This window comes from Anabas testudineus, chromosome 21 (assembly GCF_900324465.2).
Source record: "Anabas testudineus chromosome 21, fAnaTes1.2, whole genome shotgun sequence".
NCBI classification, from domain to species: Eukaryota; Metazoa; Chordata; class Actinopteri; order Anabantiformes; family Anabantidae; genus Anabas; species Anabas testudineus.
The window spans coordinates 19,289,503-19,304,634 of NC_046629.1; the positions used below are offsets into that span (position 1 = coordinate 19,289,503).

At 36.9% G+C, this 15,132-nt stretch overlaps 1 protein-coding gene across 2 annotated transcripts; it reads left to right on the top strand.

Moving 5' to 3' along the window:
• Nucleotides 1–954: 954 nt before the first annotated feature.
• nmi (N-myc (and STAT) interactor) lies at nucleotides 955–13,058 on the top strand. 2 transcript variants are annotated; one of them, XM_026376271.1, is made up of 10 exons: nucleotides 955–1,020; nucleotides 1,373–1,401; nucleotides 1,488–1,535; nucleotides 2,131–2,289; nucleotides 2,385–2,501; nucleotides 2,668–2,830; nucleotides 3,296–3,402; nucleotides 4,176–4,362; nucleotides 10,521–10,624; nucleotides 11,865–13,058. In XM_026376271.1, exons 2-10 carry the CDS (start codon nucleotides 1,381–1,383, stop codon nucleotides 12,066–12,068), a joined length of 1,110 nt encoding a protein of 369 aa, XP_026232056.1. In that variant the 5' UTR covers nucleotides 955–1,020; nucleotides 1,373–1,380; the 3' UTR covers nucleotides 12,069–13,058. The 2 variants fall into 2 exon arrangements, with proteins under 2 accessions (XP_026232056.1, XP_026232057.1); XM_026376272.1 differs by lacking the exon at nucleotides 955–1,020 and having other exon boundaries at nucleotides 1,141–1,401.
• Nucleotides 13,059–15,132: the final 2,074 nt, after the last annotated feature.

Sequence of the window (15,132 nt, forward strand, 5' to 3'; positions counted from 1 at the left end):
TGAATAGATAATTGTCTGTGAGATATTACAGTTGATTCTCATCTCGAGGTGAATTCTATGCTGGAACATCATATCTGACTCCCTAAGATAAAAGTCTCGTGCACTATTTGGGATAGGACAAACCCAAGTTTCACATGAGTCACTTTAAGCTATAACAAATGGCAGTTTCATGAGAGAAACAAATGTGAAAGGATAACTCTCTGTACAGTTTTTCTAACATACGTGCTACTAGTTTCAAACATAACACATGTTTAAAACTGGATTAGTTGGTGACTGGACGAATAGATTCATCAATCAGGGTATTTGAAGGTTTTCTCCTGGGTGGTGCAGAAGGTGAGTTAGCTCTTTAGGCCTTGTCACAGAGCTTCTTAATTCTGACCTACATTAAGACTTTGAAACTCGTTCCTGTGAAATCAAGTGTTTGAGGGCCCACTGACTTACTTACTGTTTTAGTTGCACACAGCCTGTCTGCTTGCAGCTCTGCAACTGCTGCGTTAACATGGAGTTAACAGAGGTATAAGCATTTTGTTGAAAGCCATTCAGTGTTGAATCTTCCCAGGAGTGGCCGGCCTACCGAAAATATTCCAAAAGCACAACAACTCACTCTGGAAGAACTCCAGGCCTTACTTGCCTCAATTAAGGCCAGTGTCCATGATTAAACAATAAGAGAAAAGGGAAGGTGCTGACCTTGTTCTGCTGGGAAAATGTGGTACTATGAGGTCTTTGAGATATGATGGAGTTTGATTATTAAGTGCTTTATATTTGAGGAGAAGGATTTTAAAATTGTATCTCTTGCTAATTCCAGTACATGCCACACTGAGCTCTAGTGGACGGCAGCCAGTTTCTGATGGAGTCACTTAGGGAACACACTACTGCTCTACCCATCATGCAGTGCGTCCGATGTTGTCTTTTACCGTAAATATTATATCAAAGCGCGTTAAATATTGCGGCTGGTTTGACCACATAACCATTCTTTTAATATTTAAATTTGCCGTTAGGCGATAAAACGCTAATAACAAGGTAAACAAGGCTGCCTGTGTTGCTGTTTATTTTGAGATTGTTTTCATTGCCATGGCTTGTTTCTCAACTGACAACACTGTGTATTGTCGTCTTAAACACCTGCCGTTGCGTCGTCTTAAAATCCGACTTTAACTTTCACTTTTGATTCAGATCTCAGCTAGTTTACAGCGTGTGACTTATCATTGTAGTCTTCTCACTGTACAGCTCTAACTCGGTAAAATACTTGATCAAAAAAGAAGAGGTTGGACGGTTTAGCTTTCTTTTAGAAGAGATTGTTAACCGAGTTTTTTGTTTGTTTGTTTATTTTTTTGTCAGTCTTTGCTAACGGTTTTGTTTCGTTTTCGTCTGTCAGGCAGGTTAATGGCTGACATGTACAAAAAGGTAAAGGATCTTTGAAGTGAAATGTTTTAAGATTGCTTGTTAGTTATCTAGTGTGATTAGTAACAGGGTAGTTTTTCTTTTGTCAGCGGAACAGTGATCTGGAGGAAGCCAAGAAAGAGCTAGAGACTTGGAAGGTAAGAGGCAAATGAAAAATATGTCCACCATTTAATGACCTGATCATGAATAGAAAGGTTGAAGAGCCAAGAACCAAAACACACTTAGTGAGAATTCAACAGTCCAGGAAATGTAGTGTGTACATGTACATTTGAACAATATATGGTCAGTTTTGATGTAATATTTGCCAGTCATGCTGTGCTGGGTGTTTGTCAGGCCTGCAAAGCAGCTTTGTTTGACAGGAAACTGGACAGAATTAGGTCAGGTGGCATATTTAGAGTCACTGTTCTGCTGCGTATTTCCTTGGGAAAGATCCTTTCCTGTTTGAAAAGGACTGCAATTCTTAGTTAATTATTTACTTTTCTCTGGTCCCTTTAATGAATGCAGGCAGTTTTGGTTTCAGTTATACAGGTGGAGAAATGTCTTTAAATTTTTTTTTTATTTTACTGCACTAGAAGAGAAAATAATGTTGTGAAACATGTCTCTGTACAAATGCTGTTCGCATTAATCAACAAGAACTGGATCTACTTGCTCCTGGTAGACACAAATAATAAATGCATTCTTCAAACAGGTGTAGTTCTTTCTTATGAGAACATTTCATCTTTTGGCTTTAAGGCTAAAGCAGAGAAAGCTGATGATGCAAAATCCCGGCTGATAATGGAAAAACTGGAAGAAGATGAAACCAAAGAGAAGGCTAAGCAGGAGATGCTCACTTGGGCTAGCAAGCAAGACGAGTGTCGGAAGGAATTCACTCAGAGTATGAGTGCAATGCAGGTGGTGTTACTGTCATCTTTGTAATATCTACAGGTTCCTGGGGAGAACTGGAATGGAAATAACAACTCATTTTCTCACTTGATTCTTTTACATAGGATGAAATCCAGAAGCTTGACAAAAGCAAACAGGATTTATTAGACAAACTGAAAAGATGCCAGGCCGAACTGAATAAGAAGAAGGCAGAGTCCACAAAACTGAAGCAGAAATTCAAGGTAAAAGTCCAGCATAATATTAGCTGGCTAACCAGCTAAAATCTTAAGCAGACTGTCAGTGCACCCATTCCAGTGTATTGATTAGGAACTATACAATATATCAACAATACTTTAATACATGGAAAATTACTAATAAAAATTGTGTTATATTTCTCCACCTATCCAGATTCATGCCCAGATTCCAGACACAGACGTGAAGTTTAGTGCACAGCACAAAGAGGAGGATAATGATGTCAGTCAGCCAATCAAAGGCGTGTTTACCATCAGCCAGAGATCCACTTTGATTCTGCAGGGAGGGCAGGCACTCATTACTTTTGAGGAGGAAAAAGGTACATGTAACTTCATCTGCTTAACTGTGTGGTAAGCCTATTTTAGACATAATTTAGTAGATTTCCATTAAGTTTACCTGATTTGCTTAGTTACACTGAAAAAAACAAAACATAAGTGGAATATTACACCAATGGCATTCTTGGGCAGATGAAGGCATCAAATGGGCTGGGTTACGTTTAACATGACCTATAACATATGATCTATAACAAATTCTGTAAGAAACACAGTGTTTCTTAAAAAGAATGGTATGTGAAAGGTATAGTATTGATGAGTCTGTTTGTTTTTTTTGAGTCTCTTTAAGTACATTTTAATAAACATATTACAGTTTAATGTTCCTAAGTCTTCCTAGTGCCATATATTGGATCATAGCAAATCAAATCAAAAGGTAGAAATGATTTAATAGCAAACATGGCCAAGTGCTGTTGTGATGGTTAAATATATCTTTCATGTTTTCTGTCTTCCAGTGGCCTCTCAGATCCTGAAGATTGCCAAGTGCTCTGTTTCCTGTGAGAACATGAGTGTGGATGTGAAACCAAGAAGAATACCCATGGATCCTGCTGTAAAGTTTGAGGTACATTCTGATATAGTGAGACTGGTGTTCCACAGTCAGACTGTGACAAATTAATGCTTTAGTCAAGCACACAAATTCTAAAGGTCTTTGTCAAAATAACCATAGCCTCATTGAAAAGGGGAATTCTTAAAAACCACACAGGTTAGTTGTTTGGGATGTCATCAAAATTCTAAATCCACATTCTTGGATTTGCTCAGTCATCTTCGTAAATGTAAAACATAAATATAAAAACATAACCCCAAAAAATCGTGTAATCCCAAAACATTTATCTTAAAACATAATTTAAAAGACATAAAATATACTCTATGTATGTTGTTGGTACCTTTTCATTAAATAATTAAAAATCCACAAAGGTCACTGAAATAACTTGAAACTGACAAAGGTAACAGTAAAAAAAAGATTACTAAAAATTAACTCATGAAAATCAGACTTATTTGCTTATAAGTTGTGGTTCATGCATTTTAAAAAACAAACTAATGAAAATGACATTGAAGCTGAAATGAAAGTTCCACAAAAATGACAATTGTCAAATGTCAATGAGACTTCTGCACCTGTCGACAGGTACTTTAGCCCACTCCTCGAGAACAAACTGCTCCAGCTGTCTCATGTTTATTGTCTCATTCATCTACTGATTATAAACTAAATGTGTACAGAAAAATGAATTAATTAACTGGGCCCTTTTAATGCTTTCTCAGAGGTCTTTATATACTACATGTGCAGTATACACAGGGTAGTTTTAAAATGTATTGTAATCAGTGTTTTCATCAATTTAGGTCCATATTGATGTTTCTAGAAAAGAGCTCAAGTTTTATAACGTCCAACCTTCCATGCCAGAAGAGAGAATGAGGGACAGACTGGAGATGAGTTTCTCTCGGCCCAGTAGAGGAGGAGGGGAGGTCGAGGGAGTGCAGTACGATAAGAATACTGGAACAGGACAGATCACTTTTCTCCACCCTGAAGGTAAAGTTCATGCATCTAATGTAATAAGTTATTACTAATGTAACTAATAAGGTATTACATTAGCTTCACCTCAAGAAATCTGGGCAACTTTTTGTAGAAAATATTTAATAATGCATGACAGCAAATAGAAATTTATTAATTTAAAGTGCAGTATGTACTGTATTCCATACTTCTATTCCTTTCATCCAAGTTTTACATTTTTATTGTGCCTAATGTGTCTGCAAACCACACACAACTATAGATATTTCTTGATCAATTGTGGAGTTTTGTGTAGTGAAATGAGGAACAGTCTAAAATCTTAGTAAAAAAAAAAGTCAAAACAAGATATTGACAAATCTAGTTAAGTCTATGATATAATTAGATTTATATTAGTAAATATTTATAGTGTAATGATTATAGAATGTTGTGAATGGTTTCTTAGACAGAATCTTTGACCTGTAACTCTATTCATAAATAGTCAGGTATTACAACATGTTTCTTACCTGTGGAAACACACAGTATACAGTGTCTACAAAAAATATTCACCCCCTTGGATGTTTTATCTTTTAATTGACATTATAAATCAATCATGGTCAATAAAAGTTGGTGACTTTGACAAATAATTAAAAAAAAAATACCTCATTAATGTCAAAGTGAAAACTGGTTTCTACAAAGTAATGTCAATTAAATAAAAATATGTAAGGTGAAATCAGTGGTTGCATTAATATTCACTCCCTTCAGGTCAGTATTTAGTAGATGCACCTTTAGCTGCAATCACAGCATGAAGTCTGTGTGGATAGGTCTCATTTAGGCTTGCACAACTGGACCTGGAATTTTATGCCATTTTTCTTTGCATAACTGCTCAAGCTCTGTCAGGTTGCGTGGGAATCAGTTGTGAACAACCCTTTTCAAGTCCATCCACAAATTCTCTATTGGCTTGAGGTCTGGGCTTTGTATCAGTTTGTGTGGACGGCCTGTTCTCGGGAAATTCAGACATGTGCCATATTCCTATCATTTCTTGATTTTGGATTTCACTGAACTCCGGGGGATGTTCAGTGGCTTGGAGATTGTTTTGTATCCATCCCCTGACTTAGCTAGCTTGGAAGTGGTAGTGCATCTCACTGTAAATTAAAACTAGTCACTGGTTATCAAATAATAACCAGTGACTAGACTCTAGTCTATTCTAGTTTAGACTAGTCTATTCTAATATGTTTATGCATGTTTCCAAGCGGATGTCTGTGCCAAATTTAATGAGATTCCTTCCAAGCATTCCTGAGATATAGCATTGATAAAAATGAGACATTCATGAGGTCACAGTGACTTTCACCTTTGGCTTTTGACCATCAAAATCTAATCTGTTCATCCTTGAGTCTGAATAGACAGTTGTGCTGAATTTAAAAGGAATTCCCTCCAAGCATTCCTTAGATTTGACATTCATAAGAAGTGGGTGATGCGTCTGTCCCTGGCTTGTCACTAATACAGAGGCAGAAAAATTAAGACCTATAAAACTCTTCATTTTAGTGTTTTTCTAGTTCTACTAGCACAGTGTGAATAAGCCAAAAGATATACATGAATATTTTTTAAATGTAAACAATGTTTGGGTTTTCCCCTCCCCTTGGCTTGTTAAAGAATTTTGACACCCTGTGGTGAACAAGGAAATGGCATACAGTACTTCCTTGCTCTGCTTATCTAACAATGGGCTAAACTAAACATTAAACAATAAATCTGCCTTAACCTCCCTGTGGCATGATTATATGTTTGGACCTTCATAACAAAATAGTCAATAATATTATAAGTATTTATACATTAATTGCAGTCATGAATTAACTATTCATAACTGGCTGACCTTTTCAACAGTTTGGGCACAGAAGCACTAAAGCACGAAAATCATGCAACAACAGCAGGAAACAACAAATTAAACCCCACCCTGGAAAAAAATGCATGTACAGTATGTGCACCTTGTGAATAGATACACTGGTTTTACAGTCTAAGCTACTCTAATATGTAATATTGTACTGTGTCCTCAGTACATAAATGTCATAGATTCACATAAAATGCTTCAGGAAATATATAGTTGTATGTGGTTTGCATTTCAATTTCATGCATAAACTTCAAAAGGGCACCCAGGGCCCAATGAAATTTTGATCATCCAGACCATGATGTGATGGTTGGGATGTAACTAATAAGGTCTGTGCAGAAGTACAGAATGGTCTGTTTAAAAGGGTCAACTTGAGGTTCAGTATCTTGCTTGGTGACAGTTAACATAACACTGGAGGGAGGAACCACCAATCCCAAGATTAGGGGATGAACACTCTACCACAGACTGTAAGTGCAGGTATGGCTGGAAAACGAACAGGACTGTGACTCTTTAGGCCTGAGGTTGCCTACAACTCATAGGTGAACTAAGCAATTGCCTAATGGAACTTTGGCAGTGGCAGGAAAAAAATGATTAGATAAGACTTCAGTGATCCCCAAAAGGGGAAATTCATCTTTCACAGCAGCAGAGTAAATATGAATAACTTGAATTTAGTGCAATAACACATATTGGCTGATAGTGTAATAGTAAGAATAACAATATACAATTAGGGAGAGGATATACAGTAGACAACAAAGTTGAGTTTGTGAGAGCTGAGAAAAGCATGAATTGCTCTGTACTAAGGGTGCTCACATCTGAGCAGATATTTTTAAGAAGGAAGGACCACTAAGTGGCTGGTGGCTGTGGCTCAATAGGTAGAGCAGTTGTCTGCCAATCATAGGATTGGTGGTTTGATTCCCAGCTGCCATGTCACATGCCAAAGTGTCCTCGGTTAAGATACTGAACCCCAATTTGCCCCCGGTGAGTCAGATCTGCCATCGGCTTGTGTGTGTGTGAATGGGTGAATGAGATGCAGTGTAAAGCACTTTGAGTACCAGTTAGGTAGAAAAGCGCTATTTAAGTGCAGACCATTTACCATTTAGTATTTCTCTACAGATCTCATGTAGATCTCTGATGAGGACTGTGTTCCATAGACAGCAGAGCATGAGATGAGCGGTTTTTAATGCGAGTGAGCGAGTACAGTACACTATTGTTATCTTCACTCTTTATTGGTTGCATAGCTGTGCAATAAACAATCCCTATATAATAAAATGTTGTGATGCAGCACTATTCAATTCAATTCAATTCAGTTTTATTTGTGTAGTGCCAATTTACAACAGAAGTTATCTCAAGGCACTTTACAGTGTAAGGTTTAAGACCTTACAGAAAATATTTATACAAAAAAATATAGAAAAAACCCAACAATCCCATTTGAGCAAGCTTTAGCCAACAGTGGAGAGGAAAAACTCCCTTTAGAGGAAGAAACCTCCAGCAGAACCAGACTTATAGTGGGTCGGCCATCTGCCTCGACCAGTTGGGGTGAGTGGAAAGAAAAGAGAGAAAAGAACAGCAGGCAATAAGACAACAACAAGCAACAAGAACATTGGGCAGGTCAACTGGATTCTGGAGATGTACAGCTCCAGGCCTAGGATACCTGCAGAAAAGTACAGAGAAAGGGAGACAGAGAGGAGGAAACACAACTACAGGAGAGAGAAGACACAAAGTTAATGACATGCAATGGTGGCATTTGCATTGATACAGAAAAAGGAGAAAGGAGAGGAGCTCAGTTTATCAGTAGAGGTCCCCAGCAGACTAACCTATAGCAGCATAACTAAGAGATGGTTCAGAGTCACCTGATCCATCTCTAACTATAAGCTTTATAAAAAAGGAAAGTTCTAAGTCTAGTCTCTTCTGACTGTCTTAAATGTGGAGAGGGTGTCTGCCTCCCAAACCTGAACTGGGAGCTGGTTCCACATTAGAGGCGCTTGGTAGCTAAAGGCTCTGCCTCCCATTCTACATTTGGAAACTCTAGGAACCACAAGTAAACCTGCAGTCTGAGAACGTAGAGTTCTGCTTGGAAGATATGGAACTATAAGGTCATTAAGATAAGATGGAGCCTGATTATTAAGGGATTTATAAGTGAAGAGAAGAATTTTTAATTCAATTCTGGATTTTACAGGGAGCCATTGGAGAGAAGCTAACGTAGGAGAAATATGATATCTCTTGCTAATTCCATTCAGAACTCTGGCTGCAGCATTTTGGATTAACTGGAGGCTTTTTAATGGGTTATTGGGACATCCTATTAATAAGGAATTACAATAGTCCAGTCTGGAAGTAACAAATGCATGGACTAGTTTTTCAGCATCACTTTGGGACAGGATGCTCCTAATTTTAGCAATGTTTCTCAGGTGAAAAAAGGCAGTTCTAGAGATATCTTTGATGTATGAAGTGAAGGAGATATCCTGATCAAAGATAACTCCAAGATTTCTTACAGTATTACTTGAAGCCAATAAGTCATCAAGGGTGAGGACGTGATTAGACATAATGTCTCTGAGATTTTTAGGCCCAAACAGTATAACCTCTGTCTTGTCTGGATTTAGGAGAAGGAAATTGGAGGACATCCAGGCCTTTATGTCTTTTAAGCATGCTTGAACTTTGACTAATTGATCAGTTTCTCCTGGTTTCATAGATAAGTATAGCTGGGTATCATCTGCATAACAATGGAAATGTGTTTCCATTAATATTTCCTAATAATATTGCCAAAGGGGGGACATATAAAAAGTTAAAAGAATCGATCCAAGCACAGATCCCTGTGGAACTCCATATCTAACTTTGCTGTGCATGGAAGATTCATCATTAACATGTACATACTGAAATCTATCTGATAGATACGATTTAAACCACTCTAGTGCTGTTCCTTTGATCCCAATGACATGTTCCAGTCTGTGTAATAAAATGTTGTGATCTATAGTGTCGAGTGCAGCACTAAGATCTAACAAGACAAGTATAGAGAGTAGACCATTGTCTGATGCTAATAGAAGATCATTAGTGACCTTTACCAGTGCTGTTTCTGTGCTATGATGTACGCTAAATCCTGACTGGAAATCTTCATACAAGTTATTGCATTCAGGTGGTCGTACAATTGCTTGGACACCACCTTTTCAAGAATTTTAGAGATAAAGGGCAGATTGGATATTGGTCTATAATTCACTAAGACCCCTGAGTCCAGAATAGGCTATTTGAGTAGGGGCTTGACCACAGCAACCTTAAAAGCCTGTGGTACGTAGCCTATTTGTAAAGATAGATTATTCTGATCTAATATGGACGTGCTGATCAAAGGTAAGACATCCTTGAACAGTCTAGTCGGGATGGGATCTAAGAGATATGTTGATGGTTTAGAGGAATTAATTACTGAAATTAATTCAGAATGATCTACAGGGAGGAAGCAGTACGAGCGTGGTCTTGCAGATGAATCCTTAAATTTGTCAACAGCATTTTCACATAAACATCTACTGTAGTGAATCTTATCTGTAGGTTTAGTAAAGTTTAGTAGTGTAAATTCAAATGTAATTAAGAAATGATCAGATAAAAGAGGGTTTTGGGGAAAAACTATTAACTGATCAACTTCCACACCGCATGTCAGAATAAGATCAAGGGTGTGGTTAAAACAGTGAGTGGGTTTATTTACATTTTGGTCAAAACCAGTGGAGTCTAATAGGGAATTAAATGCAGTGTTAAGGCAGTTATCATCAACATCTACATGGATATTAAAGTCACCCACTATAATGACTTTATCTGAACTTTGATCTAAGTATAGTGGCTAAGAGAGGTTTGTTAGTGACTTACTCCTGTGCTGTTACTGTAATATGATTAACTCTAAATCCAGATTGGATATCAGTCTAATATTGGCTAAAATCCAAACTTGGCTTGAATCAATAGAGGTTTTGTGAGTAGAGGCAAAAAATAGACTGATCTTAGCAGTTTGGTCAGGATAAGGTCTAAGAGACATGTTGATGGTTAAAAAATAATTAATTATTAACTTGGCATGATCTATGGGGAAGAAGCAGTCTAAGTAAGAGTGAGGTCTTACAAACAGATCTAGAGGTGTTGCACATCCAAGCCCATCCATGCCAGTTGCCGGAAGGATCTGATAATTCTTTTCTCTAATAACATTATGTACAGTTATTACATAATCTGTTTCTACAGGGGAGATGGAGTGTTTGGATGATGCTAGTCACCATCATCATGTCTTAAACAATTAGTGGGAAGACATTACGGTGTTAATGATGTAAAAAAGCTAATGTATGTGTCTGTGTGTGTGTAGTGGCTGGGAACCTGGCTCTGCGAGGCAAGCACAATGTGGATTTGGCTCCTCCAGTGTCTGTGCCGATTGGACCAGTTTACAAATATGACCTTCACAAGTTTCAGGTAATGTACAGCACCGAAATTGGTTAAAGGTAGAAATTAATCATTAGTATAGTATCCTGTGGATATTGTGTGTGGGTGTACCCATCCACACAAACACCAACTAGACCAGTTAAAGAGGTACGGTAAGTAGGATTTTTTTTTCTGAACTTGCTAACCTTTTTAGTCAGCTGATTTAGTCAGCTAGTTTAGTTTAGTTTAGTGCAAACTTGTTAACACACGCAAAACACCACAAGCTGATCTACTAAGAGAGCACACTGAGGACAGTGTCTTAGAAAAGTGTAAAATAGTCCAGACTGTGGATTTTGTACCTTTGCTTTTAGAAATATACACTGCTTTTCACTTCCTTGATTTAACTAAGCATTAGGTATTAAGTATTACTGCATGGATGATTATTTTGCAACAGTTTATTTAACTCTGACTGATGCAGTGAGTGGCTTCATATTTCTTAAACAACCATGTCGGAAGACACATCCAGAGGTCATGAAAAAGATGTTTATCTGGTTCAGAAGGGTCAAATTATTGGCATGCAAACTACTCACACTGGGTCAAGAACTTCCCAAAGCATTATTAAAAACTGGAAGGATAGTGGGGAACCATTATCTACATCAATTAAACAGCTGTGTAGCCCTAATAAAACTACTTGGCTAATTGAAAAAAAAAGGTTTCAATTTGCTAGGGAGCATAAATATTGAACTCTGGAGCAGTGGAAGAAGGTCATGTGGTCTGATGAGATGGGATGGGACATAGGATGGGACATGGGATGGATGTGGAAAATTGAAGGAGGAGAATATTAAATTCTCATTTAAATATGGCCTCCTCCCCCTTGTTTGAAACAGTTGTGAATCATGCAATTTTTCTTAGTGGATCACCAGCAAAATGCCCATAAACAAATCACTCAATTTTCAGGATTGCACACAAAATTTAGTATTCGCTATTTCATATCTTTGTAAATCAGGCCCTTTGAGTTTTGAGTGAATTTAAAATTAGACTTTCACACACAACAAAATATAGTTTGTAATATATGATATAATAATGTATGTATGTATACAATTTTTCATGAAGGTTAGGAATAATTAAAATATTAAAATATACTTTTCTGACAAAATAAAAACTAATAATGCGTCACAGTTTGGACCATAACTGTGGTCAATTGGATTTCAAATCAATAGTAAATGATTTTTAGCGTGACTGATGAACAAAGTTTGCAGAGTGATAAATTGATGTTTGTGATTCATCTCAGACCTTCTGTGGCACTCTGAAACGGACCATCCTGCTGGATGAAATCAAGGATGTAGAGGATGAGGAGGATCTGCAGGATCACTTAGAAATCCACTTCCAGAAGCCCAGCAACTGTGGGGGTGAAATAGACAGCATCAAATACATCTCAAGAGGAAATGCTTTACAGGCCATTTTCTGCAATGACATGATGGAGAGAGACAACTGACCTTAACCAGCAGATGCCAGATATGTAAGAAAAATAGTGCTCCTATGATTCAAAGCAGAAAAACAGAAAATATTATCTTAAATATTATTTGATTATTTCAAGGCATGTACCCTTTATCTCTTGTCATGCGCAGTCTTATATCAACATGTGGAAAGTTATGCCAAGGGCTCAATGTAATGATAATAATGTAAATGACTGGTCCTATGTTACACACCCCTTTTCCAGAAAAGTTGGGACTTTTTCCAAAATACAATAAAAACTAAAATCTGATTTATGATTTTTTGTTTGACGAAATTACAAAGAAAGGATTTTTAGTGTTTTTATTTAACAACTTAATTGGTATAAAGTGTATATAAAATAATCGACCAAAAGCAAAGGTGGTTTGTTGCTCACCACTAAGTCCAATACTTTGTGAGGGCCAATATGTTTAAGAATATTGTGCAAATAATACACTTGCTAAACTGCAAGAAATTGAATCCTCAGTTCAAAAATGATTAAAATTAATTTAAAAGGAATGTAAGTTTCTTTATACTTGCAAAATACATTACATTTTTAAAGTTAAGTAAAAAAAATTCTTAGTACTTTTAAAAGATTCAAGGCAATTGACAAACCATAGATTTTTAGTTTTCATTGCATTTTAGAAAAAACCCAACTTTATGGGGAAGAGGGGTTTGTACATACACAACATACGTATACAGTAGATAATCCCGCATGTAATTAAAATAATTGGTTACATAATGTTACACAGAACCATCCATCTTATTTTATTATCCTTACTGCTTGTCCTCTCAAATGTTGTGGGAGTTACAGGAACTTTCTTGTTGATTATGTCTTCTGTGTTCAAACTTTAATGAGGAATAGCTCTTTATTTTACAGTATTGTATGACTGTTTTTAATCACAGGGCTCATTTTGGTCTGTACACAGTTTGAACTGTTGGCATGTTTTGGTCTTCTACACTATACTCATTAAAAGATCTGAATCAATAATGAGTGCTGTTTTGTAGCGTCTCACTCTTTGGATATACAGTACCCATTTATTGGACTATATGCTAAGTGGTGGAGTTACAAGCAAATGAGTAGTGTAAAGGGATCTATTATTATAGTGTCTGAATTGTAACCTTCACACCATGAGCTGACGACGCGATTAAGTATTAATGTCTATAATAACACACTGAGAACAGGAAAAATACAGATGCAGCTTTAAATAAATGAGCTTGCTGCAACTGAGTCTTAATTATAATTTAAATGCATATAATCTATATAATCTCCAATTCAACAAACCTAACCACAAAGTTCAACTGACATCTGATCCACCATCTTTAGAAACTGACAGAACTGGCAGATGACAGGTGTCAGGGGAGAGGATGTCTCATGTCTCCAAAAACCCAGTTTCCTCACCTCCTCTCTCCTTATATCTTTTTCTTTTTTCCCTCAATGTATCCTTAGTGAGAAGGACTAAGATGCAAAGCAGGGAAAAGATGCAGGTGAGGGACATATGGATGCAATTAAGGGAACTAGGATCCACCTATAGTATACCACTGTATTTTCTCTTTTGTTCTACACCTCTGTCTTCATGGTCTGCTCATTTTGCTGCACTTCTGGTTTGGTCTCTGCCACTCTATGTGTGTAAAACTGAAACACCTGGTAGGATACACTACATTCATTCTCATCAAATGTTGACAACGTTTTGATAACATTGCACGTTTTAATAATTACTGCACTCCTGACAGTAACTTTAACTTCTTCCTAATCACTAAGCACGCAGTGGTCGTCAGACATCAATAAGCACAGATGTCTGCAGATGATTCTGGTGAGTAACCTTGCGGTAGCTGATCACAGGTGTTATCATCATGTCATTCATTCAGCAAATGCCAAACAAGGTAATCGACAGTTATCATCAAAGAGACTGGTTTAAGCTAAATATATCATTGAATTATTGATTAGCATTGACATTGTGTATGCTTCAGTGTCTTCCTTTTTCTTATTTCATTGTCCAAGGGGGTCAAGAAGAATGAAAAAATCAGCAAGTCTTGAGTACATTATACCGACTTACTGCAACTAAACACAGCATAAAAAGACGTTACTCAATGTACAAATTCAAAATAAATAATGAATTGCACTCCATACACGGACCGTAGGCCATCTATTGTCTAATTATGATCGTCAGAAGTTAAACTAACCAATCAACAACATGACATATTTAAAAGAACATCGGATAATTTAAGTGTATATATTGAGTGGAAATGTATGCAGTATTATAAAAGCTGGATGCAAATAAAGCCAGGTCAGGTTGTAATATGCAGTGACTCTGCTTCTGTTCTGCATAGTGTAGTAATGGAGGGCAATAAATAGAAAGTGGCAGCAATAAATAGAAAGTGGCACCAGGAAAGGAAGGGCATATCTTATACATATTTGTATAAGATGAAAAGGAAAGTTAACAGAGGGTGGGGTACAAACCCACAGGAAGAAGTGTTTATAAATTAAGAATAGGGCACGCTAATTTGAACAGTCTGTTAAATTTAATGGAGAAACATAAAATGGGATGTGCAGAGACTGTCAAGGGTCAACAACAGTGGAACATGTTATGCTAAGATGTAGGAGGTATGGCCATGAAAGGAGAGACATGATAGAGGACTTCAGGAGGAGAGGTTTAAAGGCAAATCATTTAAATAATATTTTTAATAGTAGAGGCTTAGACAGGCAAAGTGTTTACAACTTCTTAAGAACATCTGGACTCATGAATAGAATTTGAATAAGGCAACGCAATTTGACTTGATACCTACAGATGGCAGCAATGCTACATTTTTGGATGTCGACTGCTTTAATACCCCAGAGAAGAAGAACAACAATAACAATAAAAAAAAACTACTAAAGGAGAATGTGTCACATTTTGACTGGCAGTGTAGTTGTAGTCATCTCGTGCACTTCTGTTTTCATCTTTCACACACTATTTTATTATATCATTCTTATAACTACATACAGCCAGATTCTATTAGCAGCATGTTGTTTTAGGTGATTTAACATGAATTCCTGTCACTTCGATCCCAATTTTGTCCATTAGTAC